We start from the raw sequence: 27766 nt of genomic DNA, 5'->3' as shown, positions 1-27766 counted from the left end.
TATGAGCAGAAGTCATAAAACTGGGGAGAGATCCATTGGAAGGTTAGAGCGGTGACAATAAAGGGGAGTGTCCTGTACAATCCATTCAGATAACTTCGCTAAAATGGACATGTGATCAAACATCTGATTGCAATTGTCACTGCTGTTTCAATGAGGATAAAATCTTTCAGAGAGACCAGAGATAGCATAGACATAATTAAAATAGTTATATTCTATATTATAAAGAGCTAATATGCTAATTAGACAGAACAGCAGAACAGCTGTCCGGATGACCTTCTGGACAAAGCTGGGGTTGCAAGGGCCGAACCCCTTGCACGAATTTCATGCATCAGGCCTCTGGTTTTGTATTGATATATAAAGATGTCACCTTGATAGAATGTCCTTATCTGACAGTTGCCAAGAGGCTGTCCAGTGAGGTCTCACCAACAGTGCAAAGCAGCATTGGTGGAACATCGTATAATTGAGGACAGTGCAAGTTCTACACTGTTGGCCATTTACGGGACTAATATGTGCAACCAAAGGAAAGGAGCTGCAACTGAATCTGCTTTGAATCCAAACCTTTTATGGATCATGAGTATTTTTTAAATATAGTTTCCAAAAAGAGGGATAGCAAGTAAACATAATTTCATTGGGAAATACTTCTGGATGAGGATGATACAGAAATTCCACCCATCGCATGCCTACACCTATGTGCTGGCAAAGTGAACCAAATGGATATGAGAGAAAAGGATATAATGGAGATTGTGTGTTTGGTGTATTTCTATGTACATAAACATAGTATTTTTTTAATATCTCCTGTATGAAAACAATACTACTGAACTAATGTTATCAGGGAAGGTACATGATATTTCATATGTTATTGATAAATTGATATTTTAACTGATGAGTTTCTATTATACTTATAAAACTTATCCACACGTCTCCCAATGTACATGCACAACAGACACACACACAGTCCTCTTTGGAATGGGTGACATGTCTTTCCATGGCAGCCGGCTGAAATTAGGATACAGGCGGTGGCCATGGAGCTCATTGGCCGGTGAAAGGGGTTGACCATGTTAATTAGCATGATTAACATCAGATACTAACCATCTAAATCAAAACCCAGAGTCCCACTCTGATGTCAGGGAGTCTCTCCATCCCTCAATGAAAAGGCCTCCTATTACATTATTACATAATATGATGATGCTGATTTCTGGTTTTGTCATGGAAGAGGCTCATATAAGATATATGACCAATGACTTTTATACAAAATATACTGTTACATTAAAGCATTAAAATAATTCTAAGTGACCTATAAATAGAAAGCACCAGTTTCACATATTTTTTTCAATTACTTTTTAGGTCCTGTGGATGTGACTATATTAGCTAAATGTAATCCTTGCTTATCAAATCCATGCAAAAATGATGGCACCTGTAACAATGATCCAGTTGACTTTTATCGCTGTACCTGTCCATATGGTTTCAAGGTGAGTCGAAGCTGTCATAGGAGCTCTGATTTGAAAGGATAGCTCTCCTTGGTAGGCCTGTCTTATTTTAATGTGCTGTCAACTACCTTATTTTATTGTGCTAACAACTACTTTATTTACACCCAACTCTGCTTGGCCATTCCTTCTCCAGGGGCAGGACTGTGATGTCCCAATTCATGCATGTATCAGTAACCCATGTAAACATGGAGGAACTTGCCACTTAAAAGAAGGTGACAAAGATGGATTCTGGTAGGTCATTCATTAGTCTGTGATCTGTGTCTAAAGTATCAGAGCTAGAATAACTAAGCAAACACACATTCTCCCTTTCAAAAGTGGGAACTTTATTTTAAAATGAATGCCAGGAATCAATTCACAAGAACAAAATGTGTGAGTTCCTCTCTGAGGTATTGCAACATAAAAACAAATATAGATGTTTCAGTATTTTCAGCTCAGGCAGCTACAAAATCCAGAAATTTTAAAACATGTACATGCACAGATTATGATTAATCAAGTTAGATTAGATCAAGATAATGGAGTGGCTGTATTATGCTAATTAATAATCAGCTAGTCTCCTACTGAAAGTTATATATTCATTTGTTGCTGTGTATATTCTTTTAAAGACAGTGTATAATGAAAAGATGTAGGTCCCACTGAAACAAAATTAATGATTCATTTCCAACCTCCAATATAAAGAGACAATCATGCTGTGAACATTTTTAATCTGGAATTATTTAATCATACAGTACAATTACCTCAGATGTACTTCATGAATTATGAAATAGAGTTCTTATGATGACACTAATAATTTCACGTAAGAATGCTAATGTACCACTAAAGCTTGTTAGGAATATCACTTTTATAATAAATAGGCTTCATTTCTGCATTCTGTTATGAAACTGTTTCTTTTTCATTGAGGCTTTTCAAAGATTATTCTGATACTTACTAAGATGAAACGTACAGTGTTTTATGCCAGTGGAAAAAAATGCATTTATTGAGACGTAAAAAGAACATTCACATTTTATAATTGAAAGGAAGATAAAATTTGATTTTCACATTACCTTTTTGTTCTGTTTTGAGATATCAAGAACTTTACACATAGGGCAGTAGGTGTTACCATTTAAAAAAAAAATCAGAACCAGTTTCTTGTCACTTGTGAGTAAAGAAGCATGGATTATTTTATTAGAGCACAATTTGAGATTAAAATAGAGTAAACTTTGCTTGTATTTTAAATCTGCAAATATATGGTATTTATTGACTTACAGGGCCATTTCCAGCCAGCATTTTTTTAAGTTGTTTTTGATTTGTAAGATATTATCTTAAATGAATATTTATAACATGTCATTAAAAATCAATTCTTTGTTGTTAAAAGTTCTGTAATTGATAAATGTATTTAGTATTTTTCAATATGTAGACCACATCTTTTTTTTTAAATACAGAGTTGTTATTATTATTTTACTTTTCCTCCCTTTGGTGTTCAGGTGTATTTGTGCTGATGGATTTGAAGGAGAACACTGTGAAGTCAATATTGATGACTGTGAAGATAATGACTGTGAAAATAATTCTACTTGTGTGGATGGGATTAATAACTACACATGCCTTTGCCCACCTGAGTACACAGGTAGGAAATGCTCAGCCATCGGTCCATGTATTGAATGCATCATGGGAATTTTGCTGCATGCGTTTAGTAAATTAATGAATTATTCAATAACTGGTAGGTGTTTGGGAAATTAGAGGAAATGTAAATAACAGCTAGAGTTAATAATTGTTTTATTCAACACAAAAGACTCACCAAGCACAGTTATCTACCATGTTATTGCTATCCAGCAAACCCAGGAGTTATCATATTGTACCTATTAGGCTCACAATTAGATGGTATCACCCACAAAGCATTTTTCCTGTGCTAATCAACACATGTAACAAGGGGCATTTTTTAATATAGTCAAAACATAATTAAGCATTTCAGATTATATCCATACTTGCTTCTTCAATAATGAGTGCTTTCCTCTAATAACTCATGTTCTTAAAAAAATACAAATAGAAAAATATTGAGCACTTTGAATAATCTTATGAGACTGTCACCTTCTTTCTGGCATTTTGTTTCTTGAGATGATAAATTCAAGAAACTTAACTTCTTCCCTGGATAAGCCAATAGGCTGTAAAGTCAACATCAAGTTTATAATTTGGCTATTATGTCAGAATATTTATTTTGATTTAATTTTGTGGCTATGAAGAAGAAACATCACAACTATAACCTTGTTTTCTTAATAGACCACTTAGAGAATGTTATGCATTTTATTTGTAAGAAAAAAATGGAGCAGTAAATTCTGTCACTCTATTTGAAGTTACCATTTTCATTCTACTGGGTACATTTCATTAGTTGCATTTATTTCCACATGATGTAATGCGTAGTTAATATCAGAGGGTGAAATAACTACATAAATGACTAAGGTCAACGTCTCCCAACATGAAAGATGAAGTCACATCGTATGATTAACTGTCCCGGGGATTTATTAGGAAAGCATGGACATTTAAGCTTTTATGGCATGCCTAAACTTTGTATTTCACTAAGTACCTTTCTTGATGGGAAAATGCAAGATAGAATAATGGGGTGTTGTTTTGACAACCCAGATCTGTTTGAGTGCCTCTGAAGCTGCCTTCTCAGGGTTGGATTTTTTTTTTCTTTTATACCAGTGAAGCACCCAATGCCATATAAAGTAATATACTTAGCTACAGTAGAAATTTGAACATGGTATAGCCACCAATTTCTCTATTATGATACATATTGTATATGCAGCCCTTGAGGGCAGAATTTGAGTGTTCTTTGATATTTTGAATTAGTGAAGGATAGCAAGTGTATTCAGCACTCACTAAGGCTCTGGGGGCTCCCCTGAGAATGGAGTTGTATTGCATAGGGTCCTTTAGACCTGTATATGAAGCCTGTTGTTTGCATTAAAATCTGTTACCTAGATAGAATCCTTTTCTTCTTCTGCCATTGTTCTATCATCATTACAGAAAGAGCTTAATTCACTTAAACTTTGAGGCCTTTTTAAACCAGTATACTCTGGCTAGGAGAAATTGGACCAGGGCACTTCAAAGGCACCTTAGCCAGCTAATGAGATCCAGAGCCCAGCAACCAGGGATTGGTCAACATCCTCCTTGTGTTGACAACCCATGCCTGAGAGCACTGCAGTGTTTGGGTTCTCACGTGCCTTTTTTTTTTTCCATGACCAATTACAGAAGGTGGCAGATTCTTCCGAGTTGGTTTGGAGGAGTTCCCCTGCTTTGGCTTAAGATCTGCTGTACCTTCTTCTTTATCCGTTTCTTTTGAGTCTGTTTTATCTTCTCAACCTACACATTCCAACCTCCCTTCCTGTACCTGATCCTCTTGCCCACGTGTTGTCTCCACCCAAAGTGATTGTTCAGTGCGGCTTCCTCTGAAAAGTATTATGAAGCCTCATCTCTCTCCCTGCCAGATATATTTCTCTGAAACAGTAAAAAAAAAAAAAAAAAAAAAAAAAAAAAAAAACTTAGCAAAACCACTGTTTAGCCAAAATATGACATCTATAAAGATATCATGTGGGAAACTGCCAAGATTATCTGTCAAGAGCCATTTGGTTCTCCTGAGACTCATTGAGTCTTTTTAAGCATAGCTATTACAGGTATCGGTTTGCCTGAATTTTGGCAAAGTGTAAACAAAAATCCTGAGCTCAATAGAAACTTAATAGCATGAAGATATTACCACTCTGCCTTTTGGGCTGAGTCTTATGGGCAGTAAAGAGTTTGACGATTTGGCATTAGAGCAAATATCTAAATGAGGCCCTTTTGTAACTCATCTATTCACTATAGCATTTCTGTCCATATGTGAGATGAGCTCATTTGCAAAATATCAAACAACCATCTGCAGATTTTGAAGTTAGTGGCACATAGTGGCCTTTAATTATAGGAAAATATAAATCGGGCTCCGGAGTTTTATATCCTACTTCATCCAAGTCCGCAGTTAGGGAGGAATTTTTGTATAATGCGGCTGTATTGTTTTAGATGTAAGTTTGGAGTCTGATTAATGAGCATGAGATCTGGGAACAGAAACCCTGCTATGCTCAGGGAATATAATAATGTTGTCATTGTTTAAAAATCATTCAAGTCACAAGTTGCTTTCTGTTTGAAGATTTTTCACTCGATGCCCCAGAGGCATAGATGGGAACGTGAACTCTTTAGTTGGAACAAATAAAACTTCATGGAAAAAGCTCATAAATTATTATGGGGGAAGGCTTTACATTTGGCATCCATGGCAAGAGTCAGACTGGACATACTATTGCTAATGGAGAAAATTCAGAGATCTGAAAGCAATTTGATGGAGAAATCTCAATATGATGGGCAGGCTATAAAACACGACTACAAATATCAAAAATAAAATGAATCACCATTGGAAGTTTATTAAATGTATTTAAGCCCATGTGACCAGCACATTATAGTAAATAGTTATTGATTTACTATAAGTTTTACTAAAAAACTATCTGCTTTTTTCTGCTGCAGGGATTAACAACATCAATTTAAGGGTCAATATTGATTTTCTATGATCTAAAACTTGTTATACTCCTTTCCTCCCCCCAGTTATCAAAACTGTTATTTTCTACTTAATTCAATCCATTATCTGTTCCAGTTGTATAATAAATGGTTGTTGATGGCTAATTCTTTGGGCAGGTTAATTTATGAAAAGTTTAATTCCATATAATTCTAAGTTAAAACCACTACAATAAGGATTGAGCATAGTTAATTTTTGAAGAGTTTAATTCAGCATTGTTTTAAATTAAAGGCACTACACCAAGGATGGGGGGAAGTCAGACTTAGAAACTGCTAAGCAAATAATTTTCAAATTCACTCTAGGGTTTCAATTTTAGCTTGAGAAATTCTTTTTTATTTTTAATTTTTAAAAAACCATTATTGTATCCTTTCTAAAACCAAGGCATTTCTTGAATGTGTATTTTCAAGCAATCACACAAGCTCAAAACTTATAAAAATGAACATTATAAACACGGCACCCCTGCCACGTTGAGAACCTGGTGCCCTATCTGAAACTCTGGTATGAACTTAGGGGTTGACTTGGAAAATGTGTTTTTGCATGTTTCCCAAGAGTCAGGCCCTGGATCTGCTCTGTCAAGACTATGTTTCTTAATCAACCCTACTCTCATGGAACCACACTTAAAGATGATCACACTGTATCCCAAGATGTCACTTAATGGGATTAACCAAATTCTGTACACAAAGGCTTCCATACCAGTTTGGCATGTAAAGATGAAGAAAACATTCAGACCGTTTTAATCTTTCCATGTAGTACCCTTATTTCTTTTTCCTAACCACCCATGCCCACCTACTAACCATGATGTACGGTGTTAAAAAGTAAGGTTGGTTAAGTGACCTGGTTGAGATGCAGATCCCTGGCTGCCTGTAATGGCGTTTGCCTGTCTCCTCATGTCCCCCTTGTTTGTGCTCTTGGCCGGCTATAGGTAAGAAATCCAAGCCTTGCTTCCCCTCACCCACTCACTCTGGGCCCTTCTGTTATAAATACACTGGCTTCCTGTGCTCTGCTGTTGTTTCGCAATGTAAATAGTCTTTTGTCTCTTCTGTCTTTGTCGCTGCCAGCTGCTAATCTGAATGAGGTGGAAAAAGGTTAGTCGCCTTTTAAGTCTACTATGATTTTTATTTTTGTTTCCCTCTTTCATTTAAAGCTATATGGATATCATTATATGTACATGGGAAAAGGAATGTGGACAAAATTGAAATTAATATGTTGAATCAGTCATGCACATCTTTGATGTATGGGTAGCTATGCCAAGCGGTATATAAAGGGCATCTGACATGCACTTACCCAATTTGTAAAAGGCTATGAAAGAAACCTTCTGAGCAGGAAGAGGGTGGTGTAAAAGAAAGACTAATAATTGCTATTCCCTACTTGTCTGTTTGCTTTTACTCTTTAAAAGATATCACAAACATAAATTATTTTTATAATGAAAAATATAAATCATTTAGTATACCTAGGGTATAGATACAAGCATTTTCAATACTGGAAATTTTTCAATAACCTTAAAATAATATCTTCCATAAGTTGAAACAAGAGAAATATTGAAAGGTATATACATTTATATAAAATGACATTGTTGAATTCATGTTACAGTACATCATGAGTACTAAGTAGTATTTTTTAAACATATTTTTATTGATTTCAGAGAGGAAGGGGGAGGGAGAGATAGAAATATCAATGATGATAGAGAATTATTGACTGGCTACCTCCTGCATGCTCCCTACTGGGGATTGAGCTTGAAACTCAGGTGTATGCCCTGACTAGGAATCAAACCACGACTTCCTGGTTCATAGGTCTATATAATCAACCACTGAGCCATGCCAGCCAGGCAAGGCAGTATTTTTAAAACATCAAGAGAGCCATGTCCAATCATTGACATCAATATGGTCTATGTGGCTCCCCACATCCATCAAAGCCCAGGAAAGGAAGTCCTAGAAATGATCAAAGCAGTAGGCATGCCTGAGAAATCACCACAGAATCTTTGTGAAGCCTTATCTTAAAGTTTTAGAATGATTACTAATAACATCAGTCTTTTACTCAATCTGTTGGCCAAAAGTCTTTAAGTGCCAAGTGCAGGCTTAGCAGCCTCTAAGGAGCCCAAGGTGTGCCTGTCTTGGCAGGGCCAGTTGTCTGTGAAGCACTGGAAGGAAGATAATAGGGCTAATGTGGGTATGTTATCCAGCAGCCCACCCTGGCTCCTCTTGCTAAGGAATTCACTTCTGTTGCGTCATTCAGGCAATTTACTGTGTGTGGTCACTTACCAAGCACAATTAAGTTGACAAACATGAAAAAAGAAATGGTTTCATATTGTACAATATAAAAATATAGCCTGGTCAATTCTCTGTGGATTGATGCATTCAATACCATTCTTGGTCAAATATCATCTCTCCTTTTTTCCAAATACTAAATCACTTGGTGGTTTGGGGTGAGGATGCCTAAGGTCTGAGTCTATCAGAAACAAATAGCAATTATTCTGTCACAGGAATATGCCCTTAAGTAGCTCTATCTGCTCTCAGGAGCAAGCTTGGCAGTGTGATAGTATTTCCAGTCACCACGTGGTTTCATGAGTTGACTAAATTTCATGCTTAGGTTTATAAAACATGTCTTTTATTTCCAAGAATCTGCTGATGACTGAATTTGCTTATAAAAACCGTCTAACCGTTCTCTATTTTTTTAACCCAAAATTAACTAGAAATGAAATTGCAATTTCTTTATGACAATGAGGGTAATTTTCTTAAATATTAAAAAAAAAAAGTTCTAGAATTAGCTGACATAGGGAAAATGTTTAAATCGCTATAGACATATACAAGCAATAACTTGTACAAAGCATTGAGAAAGCACTCACCCACAGATCCACAGATTGTAAAGAGGGGTCCATCCAATACCTCACCGACCCCATGGCATGCCCTCTGACTTGGGGGACTTGCACTAGGACCAATTCCTACTTATCTGCTGCCAAGGTCCAGGCTCAGAATCGGTACCTCTCACAAAGGCTCCAACTGGCCAATGATGCCCAACAAGCTTTTCTTTTGTTGCCTCTCTAGCTTGCCATACCCAAGGTCCCTGGTGTGCATCTGAAAACAGTAAAGGGAGCCAGAAAAATCAGGTGCTGACCATCAGTCTGTTTTATCTACACATGAGGGAAAAGAAGTATCTAATCAGTGCCTGTATAATTAATTAATTAGCTAATTAATTGATTCTCCTGTTGCTGAGTCTACTTTCCATCACTTAGGGCAGCTGGGATACTGATGGATTTGTCCAGCTAATGGGAGAAGCTTAGTTTTCTCATCCTCATATTTAGGATGGGACTTCTCCCAGTCTTTATTTCCTTTCCTCTTTCTTTGTTTTTTTTTTTTTTTTTTTTTTTTTTTTTTTTTGTGTGTGTGTGTGTGTGTGTGTGAAACAGGGATAATTGACATCTATTCCACCTCAGAATAACATGGAAAGATAGATGGGAAAACACTTTACAATGTTACATGTCATATGCAAGAAATAACCTGTTTCCCCGAAAATAAGACAGTGTCTTATATTAATTTCTGCTCCCAAAGATGTGCTAGGTCTTATTTTCAGGGGATGTCTTATTTTTCCATGAAGAAGAATACGGTACATATTTATTGTTAAATGAAAATAAAGGAAATTTATTACCTGTATACGGTACAATAGTACGGTAGTTGTCAACACAAACCAGACAAACCATGAATCCTACAGTATCAAGAATTTACTCATTTATTCAATGACAATCATGTCATCATCTTCTGGAACATCATCATAACAATCCAATTCCTGAATTTCCTGGTGAATTTCTCGTGACTCCATTTTTTCAGAATCAGTGGACCAAATCTCTCATGTTTAGCAATAGCACTGTCTTTAAATGAGTACTTCTTGTCAAGATAGCCTGCTCGCAGTGCATTTGCAATGCAGCTCCAATTCCTGAATTTCCTGGTGAATTTCTCGTGACTCCATTTTTTCAGAATCAGTGGACCAAATCTCTCATGTTTAGCAATAGCACTGTCTTTAAATGAGTACTTCTTGTCAAGATAGCCTGCTCGCAGTGCATTTGCAATGCAGCTGTCAGTAATTTTCTCCTATGAATTCTGCACCCAAGTCACAACTTCTTGCAGTTTAGATTTCACAATGTTTCCATGCTGATTTCTCTCCATTCTATTTTCAATGTAGTCATTAATTTCCATGTGCAAATTGTCTTTGAATGGCTTGTTTATTGCAATATCAAGAGTGTGGAGATAGGCCGTCATTCCTGCGGGAATCATTATCTGATCTATTTTTCTTTCGTGAAGAAATGTCTTCATGTCTTTAGCATGGTGAGTGCTGGCTGCATCCCAGACTAGCAGACTTCTTTGGCTCCCTCGCATAACAAGCGGCAGCGTTAAATCGACCTTCTTCCTTATAACTGCTTGTGTGGCCCAGGCTTTTTCAGTTTCAAGAATAAAAACACCCAAAACACATTCAATTTTTTCCTTCTTGCCCTTAGAAATGATTAAAGGTGGGATTTTAGTGCCATCCAAATTAATTGCCAAAATAAAGGAAACACGTGCACTTTCGTAAGCAGTGGAAGGAATGTACACTAAGGAGGCACCCCACTGTTCAATTGTTGTTTGAAATGATTGGCCCATAAACACTGCAGTTTCATCCATAGCAATCATGTTGGAAAGATTGTATTTAGAGAAGTCAGCATCATCAATAAAGGACTTGAATGCAAGTGCTTGCTTAATAACTTGAGTATCTTCCAACCTAAACAATTTTGCAGATCTTCTTAAAGACAGTTCACTTTGCTGAAGGAAATTATCCAGCCAGTGTTGTGATGCTTTGAAGTCTTCGAGGGCTATGTCAAACTGTGGTGCCATTGCAAGGGCAAATTCTTGAATCTGAGCCCTATTCACAATCAAAGCCTTTGCTCTCCTGTCAACAACCCATTCACAGATCAGGTCTTCCAGCTCAGAAAATAATGGTTGCTGACCTGATCCACACTTGTGCTTTTTAGCATTTCCCTTGTCCACTTGTTCAATGAGGTTACCATACTCTGCTCACCATTTCTGGACCAATCGGATACTCAACATCTTCTCTTTGTAGAAAGCAGTAAGATTTTGGCCCCAAGAGTCTTCCACAATTCCTTTCTTGTACTCCACAGAGTAGCTTTTTCTTTTTGCGCTCATTTCTAGTGGTAAAAAAAAGGAATTGGGTTATCAAGGTGGGGGGAGGGGTATCACTTAAAATGACACAGGGGGAATCAGAGGGGTGAATCAAAATGGCACAGGAGAATCAGAGGGGGGATTACCATTTTAGTAACCTCTTTTGATCCTCCTGTGTCATTTTGATTGCCCCCTCTGATCCTCCTGTGTCATTTTAAGTGATATCCCTCCCCCCACCCCTGTGCCACTGAACACCTTCACCAAACATTCCCCCCTACCCCTTTATCAGACATTTACCCCCTGGGGCCTGCCTGGGGACTGTCACTGGGCTTGCTGGGGCCTGGATCTGGGCTGGAGCAGGGTCTGCCACTGACTAAGAACCTTCAGTCATCATAAGGGTGGCAGCGAGCATCAGGTAGTGTCACCAGAGACAGACTAGCACTCACCACCTTCACCGCGTCTAGTCCGCTCTGATCTTCCTGTTCTTCTCTACACGAATATGCGAAAGTCTCTTTCTCTCTCCCACCCTGCTCACTCTGACCTCCGCTCTGCCTCCACACAGCAGTGAAGTCAGGACTCCGCGTAATGTCATTGGTTTCTAGACGCCAGTTGGGGCAGCCTAGAGACTAGTTTACAGTAAATTAATTTTCATTCTGAGATAGAGCCTAGGAGGGCCTTATTTTTGGGGGGAATGCCTTATATTTCACTCAGAAGGAAACCTGTAAATAGGTCTTATTTTCGGAGGATGTTTTATTTTCGAGGAAACACGGTATCAGTGCTGTCTTGTATGACTGACGTAAAGTTTTGCACCGTTTAATTCCAACCATCATCATTACATTGACCTAGATGAGTTGACGCCATTCCTGATGTCATACGAATTCTTATGGTTATTTTAATAGAGCAAATCCCACCTAATGGAAATTACGTGGGTGAAGGAACTTTTTCTCCCCATATTTTTCAGTACTGCCTTTTTAAAAAGTATTAGTTTGTTATTTTTTATGCTCACTCTAGTGGAAAGGCTTTATTTGGTGTTAAGCCTTTGGTTCTCTTCACCCCCTTACTCTACTTTGAAGTGGAAGGAAATAGTAAATGCTGAAGAACTCTTGGGTTTGGTTGCATTTTTTAGGTTTTGTGTATATTTTTGGATTTCCATGATCTTTTAAAAATAGTGTCCCCTTCTGTTATTAATTCTGCCTCAAGATGTATATGGTCTTTATAGAAAATTTATTATACTTGCAGACTTACCTGCAGTTTGCTTTTACTATAAAGAATACATTGGCAGCCTAATGGTATTGTGTGGTTTACATTCATCTTCTAACCTTGCAAAGCCTTCTTACAAACCTTTGAACCTCAGAAAACATTTTAATGATCCTGTTTGCTCTTAAGTTAATAGGCTGAGACCAGTGAACCCAGCACAACAGTCTAGTTTAACCAAGCCTTGTTCAATCCAACTTGGATTTATTTATTTTGAAAAAAGACTTAAATATTTCCGCAGTTTCAGTAGCTGTTGGAATTAGCTCCATTATTTAGTTCCAATGAGGAAGTGCTGAAAAACACTTCTTTTTCTGTTTATTTATTGAGGAGGTTAGTTTTTCCATTTTAAAAACTCACGAGATATTTATTGAGAAAATACCTTATGCAGGACACCGTGCTAAGCATCCAAAAATGCAAAAAAAAACATTACCCTTGTCCACCGGGCAAAATCTTTGGCTTTGGTCCTCACTGCAAGTTCAGACTAGGTCAGTTATTTTGCTAAAGTCGTCATTCCTCATATCCCAGGAAAGTTAACAGCATCATATAGTTACTTCACCAGTTCACAGGCAAAGAGAGACCCCTTTTTGACTATGAAAATGAATCAAATTCTTTGGCAAATAGGAGTTATGGAGCAATCCATTTTTCATCACTGAGAACAAAAGTGAGAACATATTATAGAAGGATTGTCCTTGGAAACATTTTCATATCCGTTTTTATAGCATGTTTTTTGGAGCCTTCCTATTGTGAATTTTGGTTAACTCTATCTCACAAGGTTATTCTGTGGCCATGCCCTGCTTGTGCATGTGTCCCATTTGGCACACTTTTTGGCACTGGGAGGACATTCAGGAGCAGCTCCCATATCTTCAGGAACTCATGGTCCCTCGGGATCAGTTCTTTGTATTTTTCTACTAACAACGGACTTCATTAAGTTCAGGGAAGTGCATGTTATCTAGATTTTTTTATTGATCCTATTAAAAAGATCAGTTAACTATTTCTGATTGAGAGGACAAATTTCAGGAGAGTTAACACAAATAAGAAAGCCTCACATGTTGAAAAAGAATCTTCAGAAAGTGTTGGCTCTTAAAAAAAAAAATACATAGAATCACGCCATTTGTAAATAATCCTTTACTGACTAATGGAAATGAAGCCAATTGTTACTATCAGCACTGACAATATTGGAGACTGGGCATCTCTGCCCATGGTGATGAGCTGTGATGTTTGGGTGAAAACCTTAAACAGAGCCTGTAACAAATAATTCTGGCCTGGCCAGCAAAAGAGGAGAAAATGGAAATACGTAATTCCCATGCAAGTCCAATTCAGTTAACCTGTCCTGAGATGACTCCCAAAACCCCCTCATCTATGTCCAACCTCTATGTCCATCCATCTCCCTGCTCCACTGCAAGGTCTGAGAGAGGAAAGATGTTTTTCTTTTCTTTAATCCTCACTTGAGGATGCCAGGCCTGGAAGGAGCTTGCAACCAAGGTACATGCCCTTGACTGGAATCTAACCTGAGTTCTTGGGTCTGCAGGCTGATGCTCTATCCACTGAGCCACACCGGATAGGGTGAGAATGTTTTTCTTTACACAAATAAAGAGCAAATGGAAAGCCACAATGAGATATTACCTCACACTTTTCAGAATGGCTATCATCAATAAATCAATAAACAAGTGCCGGTGGGGATGTGAAGAAAAGGAAACCTCCGTGCACTGTTGGTGGGCATGCAGATTGGTGCAGCCACTATAGAAAGCAGTATGGAGTTACCTCAAAACATTAAAAATGGAACTGCTTTATGACCCAGCAATTCCATTCCTTGGCATATATTTGAAGGAACCCAAAGCACTAATTTGAAAGGATATATGCACCCCTATTTTCATTGCAGTGTCATTTACAATAAGCCAAGATTTGGAAATAGCCGAAATGCCCATCAGTAGATGAGTGGATAAAACAACTATGGAACCTTTACACAATGGAATACTACTCAGCCTTAAAAAAGGAAATCTTACCCTTTGTGACATTATGGATAGCCCTGGAGACAATTATGCTACACAAAATAAGCCACTTTAAGAAAGACAAGTACCATGTGACTTCATTTATGTGAAATCTAATAAACAAAACTAAATGGGAAATGTATAATTTCTGATAGGAATTTGTAAAATTTGGTAGTGAGAGTCATTCAGAACCCTTTATCTTAATCTTTCTCAAGAATGCACTCAAGTGCCTACACACACACTTCCTTCATTCTCAGGTTCATCACTTCCATTTCCCCTTGGGATTGGCATGATTTAGCAGACGAGAGTGTAGGGATGTCTGAGTCTACATGCTATCCATCTCAGGCCGATGTCAAAACTCAAATCTGCTACCCGTTTTCCTTATATTCTCTCTGTTTCCTTACATGGTCCCTCATGCTATTGGGGTCGCCTTTATTAACATTTAAAAACGTATTTTTCCTCCAGATGCAATCCAATAAATGTTATCTGTAACATTTCTCAGCAGCCATCAAGTATCTACTTTGTGACAGATAATGTGCTAGTTAATGCAATGGGAATAAAGAGGCACAAACATATAACTATAAATAAAGGTCCTATCCTCAAGTCGTATACTATTAAAAAATTAACTCTCACTTACTGTGTCTAATAAATTGTTTGTTTTCATAACTTCCCTTGCTGTGCCAATGAAAGTAGCATAAACTGGTACAATTTATTCAGGTTTTTCTTGAGCCAAGTAAGAGCTCAAATGCAAATAATTGGAGAATGATGCTTTGACCCTCCAAAAATCTGTGTCCTGGGGATTCTGTCAGGAATTCAACCAGACTTCCTTCCTGGTTCCAAGTATATTTGAAAATGTCATAACTGATTAGTTATAACACTATAATTCTGGTCCAGTTATTCAGATTGCTGTCATAAATTCCCTTTTCATTATTGTCAATATCAATGATTCTTTTGTATATAAAACACACACACACACACACACACACACACACACACACACACACACACCTAGTTTCGTATAATTTAAAAATAGGTACAAGGACAGGCTGCACCGTCAACGCCTGAACCCACCCCACCCCATGAGCCTCAGAATGAACTCTGACATTTTTTTCTATTTTAGGGGAAAAGAAATTAATCTGGCTACATTAGCAGAAACTAGCAGCAGCCAAGTACAATATCTCAGAAATGCCATGGTACTCATATCTAAAATTATTTTGTTGTAGACAGACATGCCTAACCTGAATTTCAAGGTCTAACTTTTGGAAAGATTCAGAAGAGGTACTTATTAATTCAAATCCATCTTTTCTTATTTTTCCATTAGTGTAAAGCAAATCAATACTTATCACAGAGTGATTTGAATTAGAAAATTCCAGAAATCCTAATCCAGGAGCTGTATGACCAACTTCTCTGATCAGCAGGCTTTGTGGACTAAGTCTAAGTAAAACATGTTGTTGCCCAGATCTCTTGGTAGATAGAAAGCAAGGAATCATCCATCCCAGTAACTCTTCAAACATTGCCTCTGATTAGAACAATTTACAAAGAGAACAAATCTCTTTAGGGGTAATAATAAATTTGTGGATCACAAAGTATAGTAATACATAAAAACAATAATAAGTCATTTCGGCAGTTTCTAAATGGAACTTCTATAGGGTACTGAAAAAGTGGGCATCTCATTTCTCTAAATATTACAGATTGGAACCTACAGGGTAAAGACTTTATCATGCACTTCCTTTAATCTTTTGCTGGATAGAACTCAAGATGTTTTTCCCTAACACTATATTATAAAAATTATTAAACCAAAGCACCTTTTTTAAAACTTTGGTCACATAGAAAATTCTCACTCCAGAGTACATATAAATAGATGCTATTACAAATGGTCAATTTCTTTTTACACTATTATTATTTTCAGGAAACATTTAACTGCCATGGACTAGATGGTGTCTTCATTATTCATTGATTTGCCAAAGCATCACCATAGTTAGGAATTTGGAAGAGTGCCATGAATTAAGCCAGTATTTTTTAGGAAAATATTGTTTAAGAAATGTGAATGTCTGTGTGGGAAATAGTAATCATATTGGAAATAATATTCAACTCAGGTATCCTCAATTTGTGTTAAATCTTGATGTCTTTGACATAATTAAAGTTTAGAAAATACTTTCAAGAGTATCATTTTTTTAACTAAGAATAGTACAGATATTAGTAGTTACTTTGAAGTGCAGTTGTTATTCAAGTCAGTCTCCAAATTTATGATAAAGCTGATGGTACTAGGCATTGGACTCACTTTTCTCCCCCTCTCTAAGACACCAAAGTGTGTGGTTCTCTTGCCTTTGTCACCTTTACTAGCCTAATGTCATTTGCCATTGGCACTTATTACTGTTTGGGTAGCCCATCCTGCAAACCCTAATGCTGGTTGCCCTTGGAAGGAGGGCTAAAGGTTTATTGGTCTCAGTCAACCAGTGCTTTGCAGAAAGGTTTCTAGCCCAAGCAGCAAACAAAGGCAATGCCAGACGCCTCTGTTATACTCTGTAAGGACCTTGCCACTTTTGAAGTGCAGAGGTAATGGTCTTGTACCATCCCCTTTCCTTGTGCATCACTTATTACAGACAATTGAAGAAACTCTGAGACCTGAAAGAAAATTTGGAATTCATGGGATGAATTAAAAATTAAGAAAGTTGAGCAGGGAGATGGAAGGAAGGAAGGAAGGAAGGAAGGAAGGAAGGAAGGAAGGAAGGAAGGAAGGAAGGAAGGAAGGAAGGAAGGAAGGAAGGGAGGGAAGGAGGGAGAGATGGAGGAAGGGAAGGAGGGAGAGATGGAGGGAGGGAGGGAGGGAGGGAGGGAGGGAGGGAGGGAGGGAGGGAGGGAGGGAGGGAGGGAAAAGAAAGGAAAGGAAGGAAGGGTGGCATAAATAAACTTTTACTCCCCAACCTAAACCTTCATTAAAGTAAAATTGACCACCTGTATTGGTTTGCTAGTGCTACTATGACAAATGCCAGAGACCAGATGACTTAAACAGCAGAAATGTTTGTCTCTCAGTTCTGGAGGGTGAGAGTCTGAGATCCAGGGGTCAACTGGGCTGGTCATCTGAGTGCTGTGAGGGAGACTCTGCTGCAGGTTTCTCTGCTTGGCCTGTAGCTGGGCACCTTCTCCCTGCGGCTCTTCATATCTTCTCTCTCTGTCACATTTCCCTTTTGATAAGAACATCAATCATATTCGAGTAGGGCCCACCCTGATGATTTCATGTTTTGGGGTGTGTGTGTGTGTGTGTGTGTGTGTGTGTGTGTGTGTGTTGTTGTTGTTGTTGTTGTTGTTGTTGTTGTTGTGTTATTTTGTGAGTGTTTTTTTTTTTCATTTTAATTTGATTTCCTCTTAAGTTTACATTCTGAGGTGCTGGAGGACTCCAACATATATATATGTATCATTGTGGGGTGTGTGTGTTTTTTTGGGGGGGGCACATTCAACCCATAAGACCACATCACCATATTTAAAACTCTTGATCTTTGCACCACAAAACTTGATCTTTTAGTGTTGTCTGTGTCGCTAAAAAGCACTTCCAAATATATTGTACACACTAGACACCTAGAAGTTCCAGAAACCACCTTCCATCAACTGCCTCATCACGCAAATCACTCACAAATGTTCACCTGTTTGGCTTCCTAACCACCTCTCCAGGCCATTTGTATATATCCTCTACCACCAACGGAGTGCAAGTCAAGTCATCTCTCATGTCCATTCGTATCTGCCCCTCTGTAATCCATCCGCTACCATAGCCAGAATGTTCTTTTCAAAGTGCAGATGTCAGCTGACCATCATCCATCTTCGGATCCTGCAGTGGTACCCAATCAATGCTCATAGGTTAAAGATATTCTGCCAAGTGAACCATGACAGGTTCTGTGGCCACCTCTGGCACTACACTCTCCTGGGCTCACTCTTTGTCTCTCAGAGCTCCCATTTTCCAGGCCACCTCCTGCACAGAACCTCTGTCAGCCCTTGAGACCCCACTTCACTCTCACATCCAATGCTCACTTCAGAAAAGCCCCCCTCACAGTCAGTCCCTCTTCTAGAGTACCTGGACATTTTTCTGCTCAGCATTTATCACCCGGCAATTTTAAAGTTACTTGTGAAATTATTAGATTAATATATTTCTCCTGCTCCGCTGCTCCAGGAGACTAGGGACATCATTTTGTTGCTGTCATTGTTTTTCACCATTAGACTCCAAGCATTTAACACAGGACCTCACTCATAATCACCACTCCAAATATAGGATAATGTTGGAAATCTGGTTTGCTACAGAATCATTAGAAAAGCCATAGGCAGATCACTCCATGGGAGAAGTTTGTAGTTCAGGTATAAAACTATTTTGGTACGTTTGGTAATAAGATGTAAACAAAAAGATAACTGGAAATACCAGAAGTACACACGAAGATAAAAAAAGAATGTTCCTTCTTTTTTTGTGTTTAAAAAAGAAGGAACATTAGCATCAGTTGGGTTCTTAGATCTAAACTGAAACAGGAGGCAAGGCCAACCCTAGGTACTACTGTGTTTCCCCGAAAATAAGACATCCTCTGAAAATAAGACCTACCTACAGGTTTCCTTCTGAGTGAAATTTAAGGCATCCCCTCCGAAAATAAGGCCCCCCTAGGCTAAACATGAGAGATTTGGTCCACTGATTCTGAAAGAAATGGAATCACAAGAAATTCACCAGGAAATTCAGGAATTGGATTGTTATGATGATGTTCCAGAAGATGATGACATGATTGTCATTGAATAAATGAGTAAATTCTTGATACTGTAGGATTCACAGTTTGTCTGGTTTGTGTTGACAACTACCGTACCATTGTACCATATACAGGTAATAAATTTCCTTTATTTTCATATAACAATAAATGTGTACCGTATTCTTCTTCATGGAAAAATAAGACATCCCCTGAAAATAATACCTAGCACATCTTTGGGAGCAAAAATTAATATAATACACTGTCTTATTTTCGGAGAAACAGGGTATTTCCTGGAAGAACCATCAAAGTGTGCAGAGATTTCTGCCTCGTTGCAATAAGATTCACAGCATTGGTGCCTTAAGGGGCTCTGGGCATCACTGACACTTTGTTTTTGCCACTGAATGCAATAACATTGTTGTGTGCAGTTCAGTGTGATGCTCTGCTAGCTTGTTATCTGCGTTATCCGTCTCTCTATAAGCATTTTCAAAATACTTTTTAGAGCCATGGTAGACCTGTACACCTTCAATTTCAGAACCTCATTTTACCAATGAAGAATGGGGGCCCAGAGCAATAAAACAGTTCACGTCTCTGCAACCAGTCCACTCTTTTATACTGAATAAGTTGCAGAAGGCCATCCCAAGCAATAACTCAGCAACCCAAATGTCATCTCTCCCGGTCAGAGTAGTTTCTCCCTATGATTTCTCCCTTTATGCTCGTTCACTCATCACTCCACACAGAACATTAACTCTGATAATTCAGCTTTTACTGCTCATATAACCATAACATTACTCATCTGAATCGGGGCATCTGTGTGAGTGCATGGGGGAGCTATTGATAATTACCTTGGGTCAACAGGTGTAAACCAGGACTTGTCCTGAGCAAGCCAGGATGTATGGTCACATTACCAGTACATAAAATTCTTCATGAAATCCATGTGTACAGGTGTTCCGACAATAATGAATTGTATCTCTTTCTCGAGTGGGCTTTGAGAAATCACGGCCTTTTAGGGAAGTGAAAATCCCTCTTCCCCTGTACCATCACTGCTCACATTAGTGTAACTATAGAACTCAGGCATTGTCAGTCCCCCTGTCTGCCATATTTGACTGACATACACAACCAGATATTATTTTTTTATAAAGAAAGTCACCTCTATTTAAGACACATAATGCCATATATATATACATATATATATATATATATATATATATATATATATATTAATATTATAGCCAGTCATTCACTAACTCTCATATCCTGAAGAGGTAGCAAAAGGCTCTGTGGTTGACTATTCTCTATTTCTTGAAAACACAGACAATTCACACACATGCACACACACACACATATGCACGCACACATACACACAGCTTCTTAACTTTTTTCATCAACAAAAGAGCTGAAAACTAGGAGCATGAGGAAGATGAATTTCCTTGTCTGATCAAAAGTGAGGGCGCAAATGCCAGGCAACCACAGTGTTTCACAATATTGCTTTGTCATTGAGTTTCTTTAAGGTTCCAGGGCAGAGAGCAAATAAATAGGGTTTCCTGAGTTGGTGTGAAATTATGCAGTCAAGGTCTGTTTGGACCCCTATCTTTTGAGGAGTTTATGGGCGCCAGAATTTAATCTGTATTCAACTATGTTGACCTTATCCAACTCCAATGGGCTGACTTATCTTTCCTGATGTCGTTTTACATATATATAGACCTGCTTATAGAATTAACAGATTATAACATTAGCTATGTGTAGTGTATAAAGAACTTCCACTTTCCCTTTTTGTCACCTCACACTTTATCACCTCAGAAAGGGGGGCAGCCACTAATGATATTATCTCAGGCAGGCCCTGGGCCATTAAAAAAGCAAAGTCAGGTTCCTTTTGTTTTTCCTGATTTTCCACTGACATCTTGCTTTAACCAAACACATACTGGTGATAATGATGGTAATGATGATGATGATGATGGAGGAAGAGGGGAAGGTGAAGGAGAAGGAGAAGATGAAAATGAAGATGATGCAAAAGTGGAGGAGGAGGAGGAGGAGGAGGGAGAGGAGGGGGGAAAAGGAAAAAAGAGGAAGAAGAATAGCATAACTTCCTTTCAATACTCTGAGGTTTTGAGAAATTTTTCATTAGTGGCTAAAAACATATGAGTACACAACTGTTAGTGCATTTCATTTCCATTATTCCTGGAAAAGCAGTGGTATTTTCAAATGTCCAGTTTTTCTTTACTAATTGAGAAGTAGATATCAAGTCCTGCATTTGTGTATGGGGCTTGCTACATTTCCCATCTTATATTGAGCTCCTAGGTCTCACCACTGCAACAATATTTAAAATTTAAAGGCTGCCTTCCCCAAAATACAGCATAATCCAATGCAATTGCAATAAATTAAATAGCCCAATGAAAATATTTATTTTAACATTTGGCCAGAGAAAATCTAAAATACTGTTTAAAGAATAGAGCATAAGCTAGTTATTATTCATGAGTGACTATTCAATAAAATGAACCAGAAAAAAAATGTTTAAAGGTTAAATTGAAATCCAAGCTGAATATAGGTCAGCAAGATAGAGTTCTTTCCTTGAAGAGAATAAATCTTTCTTTTAATAACTATTATTTTAGTATGTCTCCAAACCATACTCTAAAAATATATTATGCTATGCATGCCAAGCATACTGCTCTCAATGAACTTCCAAAGAAAGGGAATGAAATAAGCACCAATAATATGCAGTGCACACCAATCAGTACCACTCTACAGCCTTACCTGGTATGATTCTTGTGAATATTTAATGACAGCCTATTTGCACAACTTTAGAACTCTCTGACACATAGCAGTAAGCACTATATAATTGTTAAGTCAACAACAGTTCAGACAATATGTGGTATTAGATAGCAGAAACAGACATCACATATAAAAATTGTACATAAATAACAAATGGTTAATATCTAGGGAATTTTCATAAAGAAGGAGACACAGAATGGGTGTAAAAATTGAAAACAGAACTTATTAAAGTTGCTAAAGCAAAATGAAACACCGTCAAGTTGGGCACAAATCTGAGATAAATTCATAAACTAGTGAATAGACACAGGTGCTGAGTATAGGAATGGAAGATTGGACTTGAATAGTTAATTAGGCAGTAATTGGGGGCAGAAAATGCTTTCGTAACATTTTTTAATATTCCAATATTTGGTCATATGGAAAAGGAGACAAATCCTTTTTGAAGTAATAAACCTTATCAGAGAGTCCAATGTGTAGCTATGTAATGGTCACAAAGAACTATCCTACACAGCTTTAGCAATGAATACTATCGCTGCTATGCTGTTCTTATAGCATAGATTCCTTATAAGGTAATAAATATTTGGCTTTGATGTAGCTTTTCACATTCAAGTTGGCACACTTAGTCTTAAAGCTGTGGTTGATTACATACTTGGCAATCTGTTTAGCCGTTAATTGCTTAGAATCATTTCCTTTCTGCCCTTTTGCCCAAAACAAGTTTATGAAGAAATATTTGGTGAAGAATAAAGGGTCAACTCCTATTTTCATCCCTGAGAGCTGAAGTTTTTTCTCTATGATCTATCTCCACCTCAGACTTCCCCTGGTGGCACATTGGGAGAAAATAGAGGGCAGTGCCCATCACTTCCATCCTGTAGCCCCAGCACCTAGCATAGAGCATCATATAGTAAATCCATATGAACAACAGTTTAGATTGGCTTAATTGCATTAGGTTGGGTTGGGTTGAATGGGCTCAGATCAAAAGTAAAGCATGTACCCCTTTCTCACACTAACAGAAAGTAAAAAGTTTTAAATAAACCCTGCTTAAAAATAGCTCATCATATGTAATTGAGAAACATTTCTGTACAGATTTAGAGACACAGAAAGCTTTCTTGTACAAGAAATATATGAGACTTTCAGTGCAATGAGTTCATCTTAAGAGACAGAGAAAAAATACCTACCTTATCATAGATCAAGTTGATGTAACACTTAGATGAGCACATTTATATACTTGCATCATAGAAAGAGATGCTTGCAGAGTGAATAATATGCCACATTTAGTTGTTAGGTAACTACTTCTATCCCTCAGCAAAGTGTTATTAAAAGAATAGTCTTCTAACAAGAGATGTGCTGCAAACTCCTCATTTTTATTTTTATTTTTATTAAATATATTTTATTGATTTTTTACAGAGAGGAAGAGAGAGGGACAGAGAGTTAGAAACATCAATGAGAGAGAATCATCAATCAGCTGCCTCTTACACACCTCCTACTGGGGATGTGCCCACAACCAAAATACATGCCCTTGACCGGAATCGAACCTGGAACCTTTCCGTTTGTAGGCTGAAGCTCTATCCACTGAGCCAAACTGGTTTTGGCTAAACTCCTCATTTTTAAACCAATGCTATTTAAATCTACACATGTTGAACAAATCAAAATTCTAATAGTTTCTTGAACAGCAGCCTATAGATGTGTCACTAACATAATGAAAAATTCATTCAGAAGTAAGATAGAAAATAACTTTTATATTTTTTCAGTCCCCTTAATCTCTCACACAATGATTGGGAAAGTCTTCTCGCTGAAAATCGCATTTGACCCAATATATCTGAAAATGAAATAGAACCATGTTATTTGTGTCTGAAGAAAGTTTCTAAGAAAGAGTCAGACATGCAATTAACACAGTGTGTCTAGACTCCGCATGGTTATGCTCTTCACTCACTTTTATTGACAACCCTATTCCTTACGAGCTGGCTGATATCCAGAAAAAAGTCTGTGTTCTCTATTTAGAGTGATTTTCCTTTTGCTTTTTCCTGTCTATCTTGGTGGATGTAGCTTAGAAGTATTCTCTGGAGCTATTGCAATAAGTCATAAGTGGGGGAAATGTTTTATTCTAGACTTATTAGACCTTGGAGACTATGAAGATCCGAGGATTATTTTTTTCAGATGTTAAATAGACTAAGCCAGACATAAAAGGGTAAATACAGAATGATTCGACCTGCGTCAAGTTCAAAAACAGGCAAGGCTGTTCTATGGCACTAACTGTCAGGATAGCAGTTATTTACCCAAGACCTCTGGGATGCTGGTCGATGGGGTTGTTCCTGGATGCGGATGTGGTGACATGAGTGGGCTCAGCCTGTGAATATTTATTAGCTATTCATTTATCCTCTGGGTAGATGCTAGACCTCCATAAAAATTCCAGAATAAAATTAATACAATAACAGGCATGAAAAGCAATCAGATTTCCTTTGTCTAAACCCAATAGTATATTTGTCACAGATCGCTATATGTGTGTTGTCCCAAATCATAAAACTACGTACCAGCAGAACTAGTATTTTGGATCCTCTGCTTCTGTCTTGTGATTTTTCCCCCCAATCACAACTGGGTCACACTGAAAGGCCATGGCACAGCCTGCTGCCAGAAGGCTGCCAACCTTCCTCTCTGAACTAATGCTGTTTGCCATGTTAACAGGCGAGTTGTGTGAGGAGAAGCTGGATTTCTGTGCCCAGGACCTGAACCCCTGCCAGCACGACTCCAAGTGCATCCTGACGCCGAAGGGAGTCAAGTAAGTTGGGGGCTGCCCCAGTGCTCCCCGCTGGGGAGGAGGGGGCTCTGCTGGGAGCTGCTCTTCTCCACCTGCCCTCAGGATCTGGCTTCACACCTGTGCTCAGTATGAAAGGGACATACTGTCTGGGGTCCAAACATTTGTATAAATGTTCATAAACAGCGTGGACTATGCTTTAGTATACTGGAAAATAAAATAGAAGAGAGTTTCCTTTTTATCCATGACTCTTCCTAGGAAGGTGTACAAGAAGTAAAATAGCCTTTGACTACATTTACAAAAATGTAATCAAAGGCTGAATCAATTTGGAATATCTGGTAGATGCTTTATTATTTGAATGTTTAATTTGATGTAACGGAAAATGTTTTGATCTGCCGCAATGTTTTAACTCTCCAAGATGAGGAAGAGAGAGGGATCCTATGTCCCAGGCTGTCCAGGGACAGTCCCAGTTTATGCCTGTTGTCTCAGCATAGTCTTTGATAGGACTCCCCTTCACCTTACGTACGTCTTGTGGGGGATGGTAAAGCATGCAGCTGCTCTGAGTAGAGAGCTCCCTCCATGAACTCAGAACTTCAAAATCATTTTTTATGTTCTCCGCAGCCATCTTCCTAAAATAGGTTTGCTATCAAGTTAAATTGTGCCTTTGCCACAATCCTGAACTATCTTAAGCGTCTATCCACAGCAACTTCTCTCCTTAGAGACCATAGTAGTTTAGAGACCATCTTGCTCAAATTCTTCCTTTTAAACATGAGGAAACCAGGCCAGAGAGGTCATTGGCTGTCCAGGTATCTCAAGGTTATTCATTGACGGAGCTGGAGCTCAGATATACATTGAGTGGCCACATTATTATGATCTCTGAACGCATAATAATCTGGCCACTCAGTGTATAGATTAGAGGCCTGGTGCATGAATTCGTGCATGGGTGGGGTTTGTCCATCCTGGCCAGGGGGAGGGGACATGGACAATTGGTTGGCTGGCCTGCCTGCTAGTCAAACTTCTGGTTGAGCAGACAATTTGCATATTTGCCTTTTATTATATAAGATATACACTGAGTGGCCAGATTATTATGGGTTCAAAGATTATAATAACCTGGTCACTTAGTGTATACTTCCCAGTTGGGTAATTCTTCTAAGACAGGTGACCTCTAAAGAATTTTGAAGTTTCTTAACATAGCAGTTAGTTTATTATGGAAGGTAAGCGGACTCTCAGGGATGACCCACCTGGGTTCAGGGTTATAAATTAGTTACACTCCCAACATCTTTGATCTGCCCACAGCTGAACTTGGCAAGTTCATAACAAATATTATCATTTCTCAGATAAATTCATCAGCAAAGAAGGTGGTTTTCCACAACAGTTTATCTGCTAAATAGGTTTCATAGGACTTTGCACATTATAATTATAAGATAAAATATTAGTAAGACTAGTGGAAATCATTACAAAATTAAAAAGTTCATCTTCAAAACGAGGAATCTTTAATTCAGTCTTCTATTATCACCAATTAGATTACACACTCTTTTTTTTCAGTAACAGTTGATGTTCAGTATTATTTTATATTAGTTTCAGGTGTGCAGCATAGTGGTTAGACATTTATATAATTTGCAAAGTTCTTCCCTAATAAGGCTAGTGCCCTCTGGGAATCATATAGAATTATTAAAGCCCTGATGCATGAAATTAGTGCAAGTGTAGGCCTTCCTCTCCCCATCTGCCAGTACCAGCTTCCCTCCAGCACCCAGGACCCCGTCTTCCCTCACAGCCCCGGCTTCGTCTGGAAGGTCATCCAGAAGGACTTCCAGTCTAATTAGCATATTATGCTTTTATTATTACAGATTACAATAAATAACCAGAAGTGGGATTGCTGGGTCATAAGGTAGTTCTGTTTTTAATTTTTGAGGTTGCACACTCTCTTTTTTTAGCTGTACTTATTGATTTCAGACAGAAGAAGGGAGAGGGAAAGAGAGCTAGAAATAACAATGATAAAGGAGAATCATCAATCGGCTACCCTCCTACACACCCTCTACTGGGGATCAACCTGGTAACCCCAGAATATACCATGACTGGGAATTGAACCAGTGACCTTTTGGTTCATGGGTCAACACTCAACCATTTAGCCATACAGGCCCCTTGAGGTGCACACACTTAAAAGTTCATCTTATTGGATTATGGGTTCACTGATTTGGGAACCTGTGGTTTTCACAGTCATTTGTGAGCTTGTTTTACAGCTAGATTAGCTTAGCAGGAAGTATCAATAGGTGAAGTCATAGTATGTGCCATTACTCCCATATTATAAAAAACTGCACATTGTGGGAATGGGAGGTGTAAAAAGAAAATTGACTTAAAAACCAAAACTACTTGGATGCTGCTAACGAAAAATCTCTACTGACAAATGTTGTTTGAACAACTTGTACTGTTACTTCATTTTCTTATTACTAAGCTGAGAGAGCTGGTTTTACTTCTCTCGCTTCATTATATACCTCATAAATCTCCTAAATTGCTTTGAGGTATTTTTAGACCGTGATATGCCATAAGCGGTATTTTCAAGCATGCATCTTACTTAGTCAGCTTTTGGGCTTCCAAACAGTATATTTTATAGTCTTTGCTTTCTCCCTCACTCCTGGCCAGATAATGGAATTGAGGGAATATGATAGATTTTATTGATAATACAACTTTAAGGAATTCCTAATTAAATATTTTCTCCCTGTTTTAAAGGTAGATCTGAGAAGCAAAAGGAAGATGAAAAAAAAAAAAAGTTAGTTATAATGTGACTCCAAGTTCTAAGGGGCTTGAGAAATGAGATTTGTAGAGAAGAGAATATAAAATAGCTCTTAGCCACTATGGTGAATGTATGGCTCTCTTATCTTTTACTTTAATTTCTTTTCTCAGATAAATAATTCAGCGTGTTTTAGAGCACTTCTTTCTTTCAACACTCGGCCCTTTAGCTCTGCTCACATTAACATGGATGGAGGCTCTTCTCTTTGTGCTTGCCCATCTATTTCAGAGTGTCTACAGCCACTTTGGGTCCATGCCGCTTCAGACTTGTTTACTCTGCATTGCTATGATTTAGCACTGAAACCACTGGCCCTA

General features: G+C 38.1%; 1 protein-coding gene across 4 annotated transcripts in view; it reads left to right on the top strand.

Moving 5' to 3' along the window:
* The window catches only part of SLIT2 (slit guidance ligand 2), a 328161-nt gene that overhangs the window by 273427 nt on the left and 26968 nt on the right, over nt 1-27766 (top strand). For 2 of the 4 annotated variants that reach the window (XM_045573714.1, XM_045573712.1), the window contains 5 exons: nt 1345-1469; nt 1621-1718; nt 2948-3087; nt 7110-7136; nt 24595-24688. In XM_045573714.1, the coding sequence (XP_045429670.1) occupies nt 1345-1469; nt 1621-1718; nt 2948-3087; nt 7110-7136; nt 24595-24688 (484 nt within the window). The remainder of the gene's footprint in view (nt 1-1344; nt 1470-1620; nt 1719-2947; nt 3088-7109; nt 7137-24594; nt 24689-27766) is intronic. The other 2 variants (XM_036419682.2, XM_036419664.2) reach the window with 1 other exon arrangement.

The sequence above is a fragment of the Pipistrellus kuhlii genome, unplaced genomic scaffold, assembly GCF_014108245.1.
Source record: "Pipistrellus kuhlii isolate mPipKuh1 unplaced genomic scaffold, mPipKuh1.p scaffold_m20_p_1, whole genome shotgun sequence".
NCBI classification, from domain to species: domain Eukaryota; kingdom Metazoa; phylum Chordata; class Mammalia; order Chiroptera; family Vespertilionidae; genus Pipistrellus; species Pipistrellus kuhlii.
The sequence above is the reverse complement of the archived record's forward strand: the minus strand, read 5'-3'. Positions and strand labels throughout refer to the sequence as shown.